At 44.7% G+C, this 13,846-nt stretch overlaps 1 protein-coding gene across 3 annotated transcripts in view; it reads left to right on the top strand.

Annotated features, from left to right (window-relative positions):
* The window catches only part of TNKS1BP1 (tankyrase 1 binding protein 1), a 31,488-nt gene extending 18,045 nt beyond the window's left edge, over positions 1 to 13,443 (top strand). For 2 of the 3 annotated variants that reach the window (XM_077320948.1, XM_077320947.1), the window contains exons 7-12: positions 5,612 to 6,026; positions 7,344 to 7,485; positions 7,830 to 7,963; positions 9,895 to 10,055; positions 10,515 to 10,590; positions 12,997 to 13,443. In XM_077320948.1, the coding sequence (XP_077177063.1) occupies positions 5,612 to 6,026; positions 7,344 to 7,485; positions 7,830 to 7,963; positions 9,895 to 10,055; positions 10,515 to 10,575 (913 nt within the window). In that variant the 3' untranslated portion in view covers positions 10,576 to 10,590; positions 12,997 to 13,443. The remainder of the gene's footprint in view (positions 1 to 5,611; positions 6,027 to 7,343; positions 7,486 to 7,829; positions 7,964 to 9,894; positions 10,056 to 10,514; positions 10,591 to 12,996) is intronic. The other variant, XM_077320949.1, reaches the window with a different exon arrangement.
* Positions 13,444 to 13,846: the final 403 nt, after the last annotated feature.

Genomic DNA, 13,846 nt, shown 5'->3' with positions numbered 1-13,846 from the left:
TTTTATAGTTGTCTTGCTTCAGCAACATGCTGTACCAGCAGGCCCAGTGTCCTGTTCAAAGCATCGGCATGCTCATTTAGTCTGCTCTGAAGTTGCTTCCTTGGGTCATGCTCTTTTGTCCCTTTGAGATGAGTGCAGGACAAATTCTATTTGCTCAAGTTCTCTTTCCCTGTAGCATATTCTTCAGATCTAAAATGGAAAATATGTCTTCTCACCTAAGCCTTCCCATTGATGACTAGTAATGCTTTGTAGTGATGTCACTTGCTTTTGAGATTCAGCATCCGCCTCTGTAGGAAGTAAAGAACTATCTACAGCCTGTGATGCTAGTGTTGTGCCTCCTACTTGTTCCTGTGTCTTCCACAGCTGACTGTATTGTGTTCCTTGAAGATCAACATTTCTGTGTCTGTGGAGCCTCTGCTGTGGAGGATCTCCCACACTACATTTTAACTTGCCCGTTGTATACAAAACTGAGAGCCAAATCTCTTGCTAATTTACTGATTGGTCCAAATGGTCAATCCGTTCAAGAAAAATTAATCTTTGTTATCAGATACTAATACTTTTGTTACTCATAGAATGTCACTGTTTTCCCTTGCAGCCATGTTTTCCCTTTAGCCAGGCTAAATTGGTTCTAAAGAGAGCATATACCTATAATAATCGTAGGTGGACATACACAATCTGGAAATGATTTTCATGTGATCAATTAATATAATTTGTATTATTTTGATATGAATTTTTGGGGGAATATTAATCTATTCTAATTGATGAAGTCTGTAATATCACTTTCAGTTTCACTGGTCCTTCAGCATTCAACTAAGCTGCAAATTGGAAGATTCCTTATTAAAGGATAAACTTGATTGCCATACATTTGATTTTTGAGCATTTCTACCCCTTGATTTTCTTGTAACCTTGACTCGATTTTCTTGATGATTATCAGCTTCATTTTGCAAACACACTGGCTTGCGTAGGATGGGGGGGAAAAGAAGCAAGCAAATCTCCTTGTTCCATTATCACACTGAGCATCAGTCAAAATATAGGTTTCGCTCAGCCACATCAAGCTCTGAAGTGCAGTGCTGGCACCAAAACCGTACAAAGTGGAATGTTTGCTGGGGCCCAGGGATCTTACCAAATCCCAACATGATATAGGCCAATAACTGCTTTTGCTGTGGACCCTCCTGAGTTTTGGTCAGTGAGCAGCAGGGAGAATGGCTTAAGCATCCCCTTGGCATAGACATGACATCCTGAGAAAGATTCCTCTATAAGAATGCAAATTTGCATTCCCCTGGAGTGGTAGACTCCACCTTTGAAAGCATGTTGTTCATAGTTCTCCTGTGGCAATAGTTATCCAACCTCTTGGCTGCTCTCTAGACACTTGAAGAGAGGAGCAGGTAGGGTGAGTTAAGGATTGTCTTGATGTCGAAGTGGCACACACTCACACAGGGAGAGACAGATTCCCTTAACAGGGTGGGTAGTTACTGGTCTATTGCCAAAGCAAGTGGAAGAGAAGTATCTTGCCCAGCGGCCCTCAAACTGGATAACTACACCTGTACTTCTAAAGAAATAAAATCAGGGAGCAGCTTGCTTCAGGCATACAATAAAATAAGAAAAGCAGGTGACAAACACACCTGTTCCCTTCTCTCTCCCTTCAAAACTGAACACTACTCTCTTATATAAAGTGTAAGCCCTGTTGCTTCCTGTAATCAATATAACCTGTTTCTCTTCCATTCAAATATGCAATATACCTTTGATGAAGTGAGCTCTAGTCCATAGAAATTTGTGTTTCAGTGACTCAGTTATTCTTCAAGGACCCACAAAACTTCTCTTTTCAGCAGCAGACTAGCACCGTTATCCCATTAGAATGAGAAATGCTTCCTGTTGCTTCTTGGTATAATTCTCTCTGATTCTTAGAGCTTTCTATTTTAGAGCGCTTGCAAATCCAGGAGTAGAAGGGATATGGAAACTTGCTGAAGGGCAGTTAGAATTCTGGCTCTGGGGCAGGACTTCTTCATAAGGGATGCAAGACAAGTGTTAATCAGACTTTTAAAAATAAGACTACCCCTAATGATAAGAGCTGTCCTTTCTGGGACTGTAGGCTTCAAGGGTGGTGTCTTTTCCATTTTGACATGCATTGTCTTTTGAAAATCCAGACTGAGAGGGTAACTGCGTGAGAGTGTCCCTGCTTATCTTTTTTGACATGAAGGAGTCATGTGGTCTACAAAGCAAATATTTTTTTTCTTTTTATAGCTGGAGTAAATCTCACCAAGGGTCATTTTCCTAATTTATATTGTCATCCTGTAGTCTTTTGTTTCCTAATGCAAATGAATGCTTACACAGATCTGGCAGCCTGAGTCATGGCTGGTATCTCAGGAGAGGTCAACAGGAAAGACCTGAATATGTCTTAACCAGGGCCACACACAGTCCATATAAAGATACAAGTTCCACCCAAGGAGACCTGGTATCATGCAGGTGTGCAATCCATAGTGAACTCCGACATCTCCCTGCTAACTTCCAAAATTCCCTCTGGAGAGGCACTGTGGCTGTCTTGAGTCAGTTATGTCATGAGCAGCTCTTTTAATTAGGCTGACTTATTTGCTGACCTTTTCTTTTAATGCTTTGCTTAAATGAGTGTCTGGTTGTGTAAATCCCTTGTCAGATAAATTAAGGCTGAACACTGAATCAGCCCAGACAGCCCTTAGATTCAGGATTATTTGAGTTGCTGATGTCTTATTTGAATTGTTTATTTCTCCATGAACTTAAGTCAAAAGAGGATCACTGACTTTTGAATTTGGACGAACTTCCACTTCACTCTTTTGCTTTCCTCCCATCTTTCTGGGGATCACCTGATGTCACTTGCAGGGTTTGATGGTCCTTTTATAGGGTAGCTACCTGCCCATTAAAAAAAAAAAGACAGACAGTACAGGAATGAAATTCTTGATGGTGAGAACATTTTTTGTCCTAGACACTCGAAATCTGTAGTTGAAGAAAGAACCAAGCCAATTTTATGAGTGAAGATATGGCTGGGAAGAATGAACACAGTATGTCTCCTTCTGGGTACCCCTTCCAGTCTGGCAGCAGACATCACTTGGCTCCTCTGAGGCTTATGAACCATGCTTCTATATGTGGGAATCTCAAATATGGTTGGAGAAAGATGACCCATGCCAGTGTACACTCTGTATAGAAGTCATGTGATTATGGGATAGCATTCTGGATGAGGAAACTCTGCCCAAGCCAGACTGTTTTCTTCTGAGCTACATCTCTTTCTCCTCTGAGGCTGGTTGCGTATTAAGAGAGTAAGAATCTTGATTGACTGGACCAGGAGGACTGTTTCCGTCAATGACTGTCTGAATTTTAAGTTGTTGTCAGGAAACGCGATCTAAAAGATACAGCCCTCTTCCTTCTCTGCCACTGTCTGGAAGGAGTTCTTTCAGAATGGATATTTCTAGTTTGTACGTGTACGGCATCCCATTAATGCAGAGTATCATGTCATTGCTCTTCTGAGTGTGTGTGAGTTTGTGTATTTGGTCCTGTGGAAGTAAATCATATGAGCAACTCCTTTGAATGTTCAGAAGGTTGGTGGGATCTTGCTGTGCTCAAGAAGTGGTGCCTCTCTCAACAAGGGACCTTTTCATGATTTCTGTCTTTCTCCCCTTCATGTACCTGTTTCCAGTGCTTTTATGATCACGTTTTTTTGTTACTGAAATCTGTGCACTGACCTGGAGAGCCTAGACTAGCCCAGTCTTGTCAGATTTCAGAAGTTAAGCCAGATCATCCCTGGCTGGTATTTGGATGAGGGAATAGCTAGGAATAACAGGGTCATGGCATGGAGGCAGGCAATGAAAAACTACCTCTGCCTTAGAACTCTATGGCAGGGGTCCTCAACCCCCGGTCTGCGACCTGGTACCGGGCCATGAAGGCCATAGTACCGGGCCGCCAGCGGCCGCACCTGCCTCCCCCCACCGCAGTGAGAGGGGAAAAAGAGGCAGGCGCGGCCGCTGGCATGCCAGCAACGCAAACGCGCATGCGTGGAGCTGCCGCACATGCGTGTTTGCGCCCCCTCCTGACGAAAACGCGCACGTGCGGCAGGTCTGCGCATGCGTGTTAGCGCCACCTAGGGGCGAGAACACACGCAGGCGCAGCAACTGCGCCTGCGCGTTTACGTGCAGCTGCGGCGGCCGGGCCGCTGGCTCTCTCCCACCCTCGGAGGCGGTCCCCAACTACAAGAAGGTTGGGGACCGCTACTCTATGGGATCACCATATGTCAGCTGTGATGATGATGGCAACAACAACAAACACATTTCCTGTGATTCTGGATTTTATTTTAGGGCAGCATTCTTGAGTTCCTGACCATAGATCTAGAGTAACTGTGTAAATTGGGATCTCTGTGGGTAGGCAGGTAGTTGTGCGGTCCTGCGGGGTTGGACTAGATGATCCTGGAGATCCCTTCCAATTCTGTGATTCTACATCTTGAAACCCAGTCAGCTGCAGGCAGCTCACTGTTCTTCTGTTTATGCTGGCTGCATGACACAGTAAAGAGTCGGCGAACTTTGTAGGTCATAATATGTGCAGCCCTGTTATAGATGTAGCCTTGGCCTCATGTTGTAGCTAGAGCTACATGCACATCATTGTGTTCTAGCCTGCCACAATGTGGAAATTTAATTGGTCTTCATGTTAGGGACATTGCACATCCTTCATTTCCCTTCAATTCCATCTTAAGTGGCCTGCTGCCACTTTAAGATCATGTTGGCTCCCACCAGCATCCCAAAATGGGTGCAGGTTAGGAAAGTTGTATAGTGTGATTGTTCTGAATGTGTCAATCAGGTCTTTAGTCTGTGCTATATAGTTCTAGCATGCCTTGTACTGGGGGCATTTGCACTGGTTTCTCATTGATAGTCAAAGCCAATGGAGGCGAGAGGTACATGCTTTGGGGCCAAGGGCGGAGTGAGCTGGAAAGGCAGGCTAGGGAATACTGGCATGCAGCTGTAAATACTGAAGTTCTTTGCTGGTAAACTCCTTCCCTCTATCCTTCTCCTCATTCTTGGTATTTTTGTGTATCCAAGAAGGAATGGGTTGTTGGGTCCTCCTTGGCCTGTGTTTGCTTTAAATGCTTCCTGCATGGCAGAGATGACATGATGTAAACTGCCCAGAGCTTCTTGGAAGGGCAGTATATAAATGCAATGATAAATAAATAAATAAATTCCATCACTTGCTGAAGCTGGGGCTTAGCCTGATGACTAATAGTTGGTTTAATTTGTTTACATATGATCTTTGGGTTATGTCATGGTGACGTGAAGGGGTACAGAGAGGATTTTTCTTGGAGGTTCATGTTAACTCTTGTTGGGCTCTGTTGGATAGTCTGATTGAATACCTCTGCATGGCATGGTCTACTCTTTTGTCTCTGTAACGCTGAGTTGCATGTGGGAGATGTTCCTTCATTTCTTTACTGACTTGTCTACTTCATACCCCTTTATTAGTCTTAGAGCAAAATATTTTTGTAGGAAGATTAATCAATTTGGGGATTCACTGGGGAGGAAAGAATAGTGGCAGGATGGTGAGACCTTGCAGAAGAGGGTAATGAGAAGAATCTTACATTGCTTTTCTTTCTCTCACACCAAAGCAGAGAATCCCAGAGTGAAAAATTATCCAGTCCTGGCCACTTGCTGGAAGAGGTGGTTGCCAACACTGCTGTCAATGAGGTGGCTCAACAGAAGAGACCTACTTCCTTCAGTAGCTGCCATTCAGGAGAAGAGAAAATGCTCAGCACCTTGACTGAAGACCACATGACTGCAGCTGAAAAGATTAGGGCCTCTCCTGTCTCAGTGGAAGTGATGGAGGATGAAGAGGTTAGGTCCAATGGGGATGGTGGTATCAGCCAGCTGGACAGTAGAAACTATAGTCAACCACCTCCGGACGCAAGGCGATTGAGTCATCCAGAGCAAAATGGAAGCCAAGCAGCACGACCTGTATCCCAAGAAGGCCACACTACAGATGGGGTTGGAGTATCATCAGGGGAAAGTTTCATCTTCTTAATGGTAGGCACTTTACTAGGACATTCTGAGAAGCTTTGAGACACATTCTCCCTGTATATATACTAGTATGAGGGCTTGAGGCTCGAAGGACTTTTGCTTTGTATTTGAGATATATCATTCTCTTCCTAATGCTGCCCCTTTCTGAACTAGAGCTCTTAACAAAACACTTTACCACATCCTTCCTACATCACTGCTGAACTTTGGCCATTGTCTTTAGATTGGGTTGCCAGGTAGGGCCTGGAGTTCTGGAATTACAAGTGATCTCCAGTTGACAGAAGAAATGGTTGCTTTGGAGGGAACCCTTCCTGTCTTCTGCCCTCAAATCTCCAGGAGTTTTCCAACTCTTATCTACAGAGGTTATCAAAGGCTTTGTACCTTTGCTCACAGAACCCACCCCTCCACCTCCCCCCATTGAGTTTGTGATGATATTCAAGTGGTTCCAAGTTTTTGAGTAACAGAGGGGTCGTTTGAGGAAAGAAATATTAATCTTTCTAATATTTCCATTCAGCCAATAAAGTGTCTTTAATAATTTCCATGGCTCTTCCATTCCTGCCTTCACTCCTCAGCTTCATATTTTGGTCTCTAACTATAGTTACAATAAAGGGTCAGAGTTGTCTGCCCAAAGGCCCAGACACAGACGTTGGTTGTGTCGATGTGCAAATGGGACAAGTGTGTCCAAAGTGTATGAAGCCCCTGCCACACTTCAGGGTTGCGTGACACCATAGAGCAATGCAGGCAACCTTGCAAGGAGCAGTTTGATTGAAAGGTTCCAAAATGCTTTCCTGTAGTCTTGCAGCCCTCAAAGTTCTTCTCATTAAACTTTTGGTGGTTGGGTATGCATTTCTTTATTGCATGGTTCATGTATATTATTTGTGGGTAGGTTTCTCAGTTTTAAATAATGCTGAAAAAAACATTTAGGGATGGGCAGAAACAATCGTAAGAAATTGACACACACTTTTCTTGGATGCTTTAGGATGCTTTGGGCTGATCCTGCGTTGAGCAGGGGGTTGGACTAGATGGCCTGTATGGCCCCTTCCAACTCTATGATTCTGTGATTCTGTGACAAGTACAAACCATATCTTGGGGCATCATTTGTCAATTTCAGCTGGGTAGGTTCAAGTCATGGGATTCCTTGGTGTTGGTGTTCATGGGTGATGGGTCTGCAGGCTGAATTGCTTTGTAGTGTCAGTGGAAAATATTCTTCAATTCTGTTCCTGATGAAACAGAAACTAAGGAGGATCTGTGTGTCTGTGTGGTAGTATTCCTGTGTATTTGTGGGAAGCTTTTTGCTCTGAACCCTTCTTTCCTTGATTCCTTCAGGATACAGAGGTCCTTGACAGCACCGCGTATCGTGACCGGGCTAACTTGGGCCGGAAGCGAGGTCATCGGGCACCAGTCACTCGATCTGGAGGCGCCCTTTCGGAGCGCGATAGGGACAGCTGGATGTTCAAAGATTCCACAGGTGGGATGAAACGTGGCAAACTGGACCTGGCATGTGGTTTGCATGTGACATCCTCTGGTATATTACTTGGTCTGTGTCACTTACATATGCATTTGAGGCAGATTTGTTTATGCCCTCCTTTTTATCACAAGAAGCTCCCCGGGGCATTGCTCATGGTTGGTTGTGACTAAGGGTTTTGGCAGGATTTGCCCAAGTGGCCTTTTGCCAGTGTGTTCTAGGTACTGTGCTTTAGGCTATTCCTTTAATTCCCCTGTGTTGCGGAGTTAGCATGAATTGTGATGTATTGCACAGCATTAGCATAGGTTCTTCTGTCTTATGATAATGTCTCTTTGCTCTCCTTTTAGAGCCTCAAGTAGCTCCTGCTCATTCTGATGAAGACTCTTCTGAGGAACCAAGAAGCAGACGGCCCCGAAATTCTCCATTGTCCAAGGGGGTGAAGGTGCCACTTTTCCCAGGCCTCAACCCTTCAGCATTGAAGGTAGTACCTGATGGAGCAGATAGGAAGTAGGATAAGGAATGACACAATAAAAACTAGTGTGTTGGGGCAGGTTGCATGCATGCTGGTTGGAAATCCTAATGTTCACCACTGGTGGTAGTGGGGAGTTAATGTCTGATTACATGTCCCTTCCACCCTGGTTGAGCAGGGGAAGTATTTTAGCCCACCCACCGAGACGTATGGATCCAGAAGGATTCCTGAATACTCTGCTGGATCCAGTGCTCCCTAGTGGCTTGTTGGAGGAGTTTGTTAATGATTGGCATAGCTGAATGTTGGTCACCATTGATCAGATTACTCCCCAATGCCCTCACTGTCCTCACCTCTAATGGCCTCCCTGGTATACAAAGGAGCTACATGAGAGAAAACAAGAACTGATTAGAATGAGTTTGGAGGAAAACCTCCGATGAAGCATCGAGATCATCTTATAGGATACTTATGAGACCCTATGAGATGGTGGTGAATACAGTAAAATGTGAGTTTTATGCATCTTCCATTGTGTTTTCAAGCTCACACCCAGCACAGATATTTAGGGTAGCTCATCTCTTACTGCCCTTGAGGAAGGGCACTAAAATAATAATCAGTTGGATATCAGCTTTGGTCGTGGATCCATTCCATTCTGGCTTCTGACCTGGCATTGGCTGCCCTGACTGAAACCTCTGGAGACAGCTGCATCAGGGCGGGGTGGCACTGCTTGTGTTAGTCAGTCTCATGGCAATGTTCAGTATAGTTGATGATGAGTTTTAAGCTCACTCTTGCCCACTGCAGGATTTGTGAGACAGCCCTTCAATGGCTGATCTCCTTCTTTCAGGGCTGTGAACAGAAGGTAGCTGTCAAGGAGATGCAGTCTTGCCAATGCCACTTCCCTTGTGGGGTGTCACAAGAGACAATTCTCTACCCAACATTGTTTAAAATCTTTATGGCCAAACTTGTTTGGGCTTGGGTGCCATCAATATGCAAATGATACCTAGCTCTACCTTTTGATGGATGGCTGCCCAGACTCACCCCCCAGACAACTTTGCCAGTTGTTTGGAAGCAGTGATGGAGTGGCTCAAGCAGGGTCGCCTGAAATTCAACCCTTCAAATATAGAGGTTCTGTAGCTGGGTAAGAAGGGACCTAGCAAGGAAGTGCTCTTGCCCTGTCTGGGTGGGTTGCAGCTGTTAGTTGCATGCTCAGTCAGAAATCTGGACGTGATCTTCGATGCCTCCCTATCAGTGGAGGCACAGATCATAAAAGTAGCATAGCTAGCATTCTTTCATCTTTGCTAAACCAAACTACTAGTGCCACTGCTCCCAGTTGAATTCCACATCAAGTTTAAGGTTCTCTTATTTACCTATAAGGCCATTCATGGTCCAAGACCTGTGTATCTGAGAGACCACCTATTTGTCTATACCCCCCCCCAAGTGCTTTTCTTTGCTAATACTAGGCCCAAGGAAGTGCATTTGGCCTCAACCAGAAAATGTCCTGACCCCCACCTGGTGGAATGAACTCCCACAGTTCTGCAGAGTCTGTAAGATGGAGGTCTTCTGCCATGCTTTTGGTTGGGGTCAGTGAACTTATAAAATCCACTCCCCCCCCCCAAAAAAAAAACACCCCTTGACTGAAGACTATCTCTGAGTGAGCTGATGATTCAGCACTGGGATTGCTGATATTAATTATGTATATGTTGACTGGTTTTAAAATCTTATATGTTGACTGACTGTTGATTGTTTTAATCATTCTATTTTACATGTTTAAATGCTGTGCCCCGCCCTAAGCCAGCTCATTGGGAGGGTGGTATAGAAATTAAAAAAAATAATAATAAAGGAATTGCAGGGGGCAGAAGGCTGGTGGTAAGCTTCAGAAGGTGGAGGCACAAGGCCAGCTGTAGGTAAATGTTAAGGCCTGCTTTTAATTCTATTAATCCTGTTGCCAGGCCAAGCTACGAGGCCGAAACCGTTCTGCTGAGGAAGGGGATTCACAGAATGAGGCCAAGCAGAGTCCTGCTAAGGAGGCCCATATACAGCGCTCTAAATCATGCAAGATTGCCAGTGGAAAGCCTTTGGTGTTGCCACCCAAGCCGGAGAAAACCTCAGGGTAGGTGTTTGAAGGTGGGAGGAAATGATGTATGGCATGTGGCAATAAGTCACTGTGGTTGGCATACTGGCTGTGTCCACATTAGCTTCCTGTTGTCTTTTCTTTTGGGCTTCCTGGGCTAATATTGTTTTCTAAAACAATTTGGAAGCATTTTGTGTGTGTGCATGTGGCATGTAAAGGTTTGGAACAAAGAATGCCAGATGAAAACATGTTTGCTTTTATGCTTGCTTAAGCATCCTCTTGTCTCCATAACAGAGACCCCCATGGCCCATGCTGTCTTTCTCCTCTCCATTTTATCCTCACAACAGCTACAGCAAAGAGAGTGACTGGCCCAAGTTCACCCAACAAGCTTTCATTGCTGGCTGGGGATTTGGATCTGGGCCTCACGTACACTGTTCTGTCACTTCTTCATGCAATGATGTCATCGTATTGCTTTAACTGATTCCTCACCCTCCCTAGGTCAGAAGTGTCATCACCCAATTGGCTGCAAGTTCTGAAACTGAAGAAGAAGAAATCTTGAAATGGAAATATTGAGGCAAGTTTCTCCTCAGAGGGCTCGAGTGTGGCTCTCTTCCATTCCCGTTCCTTCTGCATGTTGGATCATTGTAGTATGTTACTTGAAGTACATGTGGTCTTTGGAGTCTGCAGCTGCAAGATGAATGTATAGATTTTGGCAGTTAGTCCAATATTCTCACTGAAAAGTGCTTGGGCTGTAGAGCAAGAATGCTCCCAAACTGTTATTAAAGACTGGAGGATCCATGTACTTGAAAATCCTGGTTCTTAATAGCTGCCTGGGGCTGGAAGGAGATATAAGAGCAGCTGTTATGTCTCTTCATTGCCAGCATATAATCATAGAGTTGGAAGGGGCCATCTAGTCCAACCCCCTGCTCATGCAGGATCAGCCTAAAGTATTCATGATAAGTATCTGTCCAGCTGTTGCTTAAAGATCCAGTGTGAGGGAACTCGCCACCTCCTTAGGCTGCCGATTCTACTGCTGAAATTAATTTTCCTGATATCTAGTGAGTCCTATCTGCTGCCAACAGGAACAGCTCCTTGCCCTCTTCCAAGTGACAACTTTCCAGATACTTAAAGACAGCAGTAATGTTCCCTCTCAACTTCCTGAACATTCCCAAGTCCCTCAGCCTTTCCTCATAGGGGTTCCCAGTTCCTGGATCATCCTCATCACTCTCCTGTGCACCCTCTCAATGTTGTCCACATGCTTTTTGAAGTGAGGCCTCCAGAACTGCACACAGTACTCCAGGTACTGTCTGACCAATGCAGACTGCAGGACTATAACATTTTGTGATTTTGATCTGATGCCTCTAATACAACCCAGGACAGCATTTGTGCTTTTTACCACTGCATCACATTGTCTGCTCATATTTGGCTTACAGTCCACAAGTACCCCAAGATCGTCACAACACTGGTACCCAGATGTGTATCTCCCATCCAGTATGCATGCTTCTGAATTTTGTGAACCTGATATGGAACTCTGTACTTCTCCTTATTGAATTGCATCTTGTTCTCATTTGCCCCTTTTCCAGCATGTTCAGATCTCGTTGGACTGTCTTCTGGGGTGTCCGCTATTCCTCCTAATTTGGTGTCATCTGCAAATTTAATGAGCAGTCCCTACACTCCCTCATCCAGGGCAAAAATATTGAAAAGTACCAGACCCATTACTGAACCCTGTGGTGCCCCACTGCTCACCTCCCTCCAGTGATCCTTCAATCTCAAATCCTCTCTGCCATGCGTCCCAGGACAGTTTTTTCTCAGGAATTTCAGAGCTGCCTGTATTTGTGCCGAAATAACACTTGCACAGTTTAGATGCTCTCTAGTCCACATTTGTTTTGCTCAATTGCTATAGGTTCCTTAGACTGGGGAGGCCTTGTGCCCTCCATTGAAATATTTCCTGTGTAGTAAATGCCCAGTGTGTCAGTTCTGCAGTGAGCTGATCCAAAGGCAGGAACCCTCCTCCTGGACAGAGAATTCCAGCCATTAGAGTAGTCTTGCTCTCCTGTTGGGCCAGTATTGATGTTTGTTCTTGGTTCTGCTGCCGAGTAAGGCCCCTCTAGCTGAGGAACGGATTGATTTTGTTGCTCTGGATAAAAGTTATAGTTAGAAGTACAGGAGGAGGCTTCCTTCTGCTTTTGTACTCCAGATCTAAGGTCTGTTTCTGTGCTGCAAAACTAATTGTGAGTTGGCATGCTGGCGACCGACAGGTGTGGAGTATTCTTCAAATTCAGAGTGGCCATGGTCTTTCTTGGTGGACTGAATTGCTACAGGCAGCTACACTGACTAGAAAGCACAGTGAAGAAGGCTAGTTATTTTTCTGTGGGCCTTAGGTCACCACATACTGTTATGGAGCCTTTCCTATGTGTATAGTATTTGTCTTAACAACAAGGAGCCAGGCTGCCCGCAGGTGCCTGGCAGAGAGCCATTTCCAACAAGGACACTAGTGTGCACAGGACCTGCAGTGGAGAGTTGTGATAACACTGGAAAAACATGGTGAGAAATGTTCCCAGTTAGGTTGCAATGATTGTTGTAATAATTTGAAAAATGTTGCCACCTAGGGGCTGTGGCTGTGTATGACATGCCATTTGTTTGAGAGAATTGCAGGATTAGGGGTGGAATGTGCTTGGCTTCTTCCAGAACCAGGATTTCATGCAATCCTTACAGTCTGTCTAGTTTGATGACATGGGTGAGGAAAGGAAAAGAGTTACTTGCCTGGGCATCAGACTTCAAAGTGAAATAGCCTGAAGCATAATTATGGATTTTCATCTAAATTCAAATGTACTGCTCCAAGGAGGGGCAGGCTAGACTTAACCTTCAAGTCCTTTATGCAGGCAGGCAGTGATGCTCAGTTTTGCAGGTGGATTTCCCTGCAGGGCAGCCTACAGCCCCAACAACTTTTGTAATTCATGTCCTGTTCTATTTGTTCTAGATGCTGCTCTCCAGGTGCTGGAGCCTTGACAGCAGATGTTCCAGTGAGATTGTCATGGATGGGAGTCTTGTTTACCATCTAACATCTTTGAGGGATTGGGGGAGGGAGGGATGGGGGAGGGAAAGAGGGAAAATGAGGCACATTTATGCACTTTGTATCACATTCACTCTCACTCATGCATATGGGGCCAGATTTTCTCCGTCACAGTCTTGTCTGTTTCCTCCTTCCCCCCCTTCTTGTACTGCATACCATTTTATAAAGTCTATTTTTTGTAATTGGTCAAGGAGCTTTGGTGCTGGCCCCTGTCCTTTCACCCCACGGTGGGGAGGGAAGACAATGCGGTGAGGCTTCTGTTCTCTCTGCTGCCATATAATGCATTTCAGACAAAGAGAAATGGATTGTTTTTGTCTTTGGCCACTTGAAATAAATAAAGGTTTTATGGCAACAGAGGCACTGTGGTTTTGTGTGTGTGTGTGAAAGAGAGAGAGAGGTCCTCTGACCTAAATCTAGAGTTGTATGCCTTGTTACTTGGCAAAAGATTTCAAAGATAGGTTATAATGAAATGCAGTTTGGTATTGCTTTTTTCATGGGCAATTTCTTAAATTTTCTTCCGTTTTTCTCTACTTGCCTGAAGCAAAGCTCTTGGAATTTATGAATGAAAATAGATCTTAGGACACTCAGACTTACTTGGTTGGATTTATCTTCCTTTCAATGGGGGATAATTTTAGGGGGAGAGACCTCATTGTATTTTATGGTAGGTTTTCTATTGATACGAACATCTATAAAAAGAGGCATTGTTGCTCTGTGCTCTGTCACCGTATTCTTGCAGGCTGATATTGGGGGATGTGTT

Source organism: Paroedura picta, chromosome 2, assembly GCF_049243985.1.
Source record: "Paroedura picta isolate Pp20150507F chromosome 2, Ppicta_v3.0, whole genome shotgun sequence".
In the NCBI taxonomy this organism is placed as follows: domain Eukaryota; kingdom Metazoa; phylum Chordata; class Lepidosauria; order Squamata; family Gekkonidae; genus Paroedura; species Paroedura picta.
This window is presented reverse-complemented; position numbering and strand designations above follow the sequence as displayed.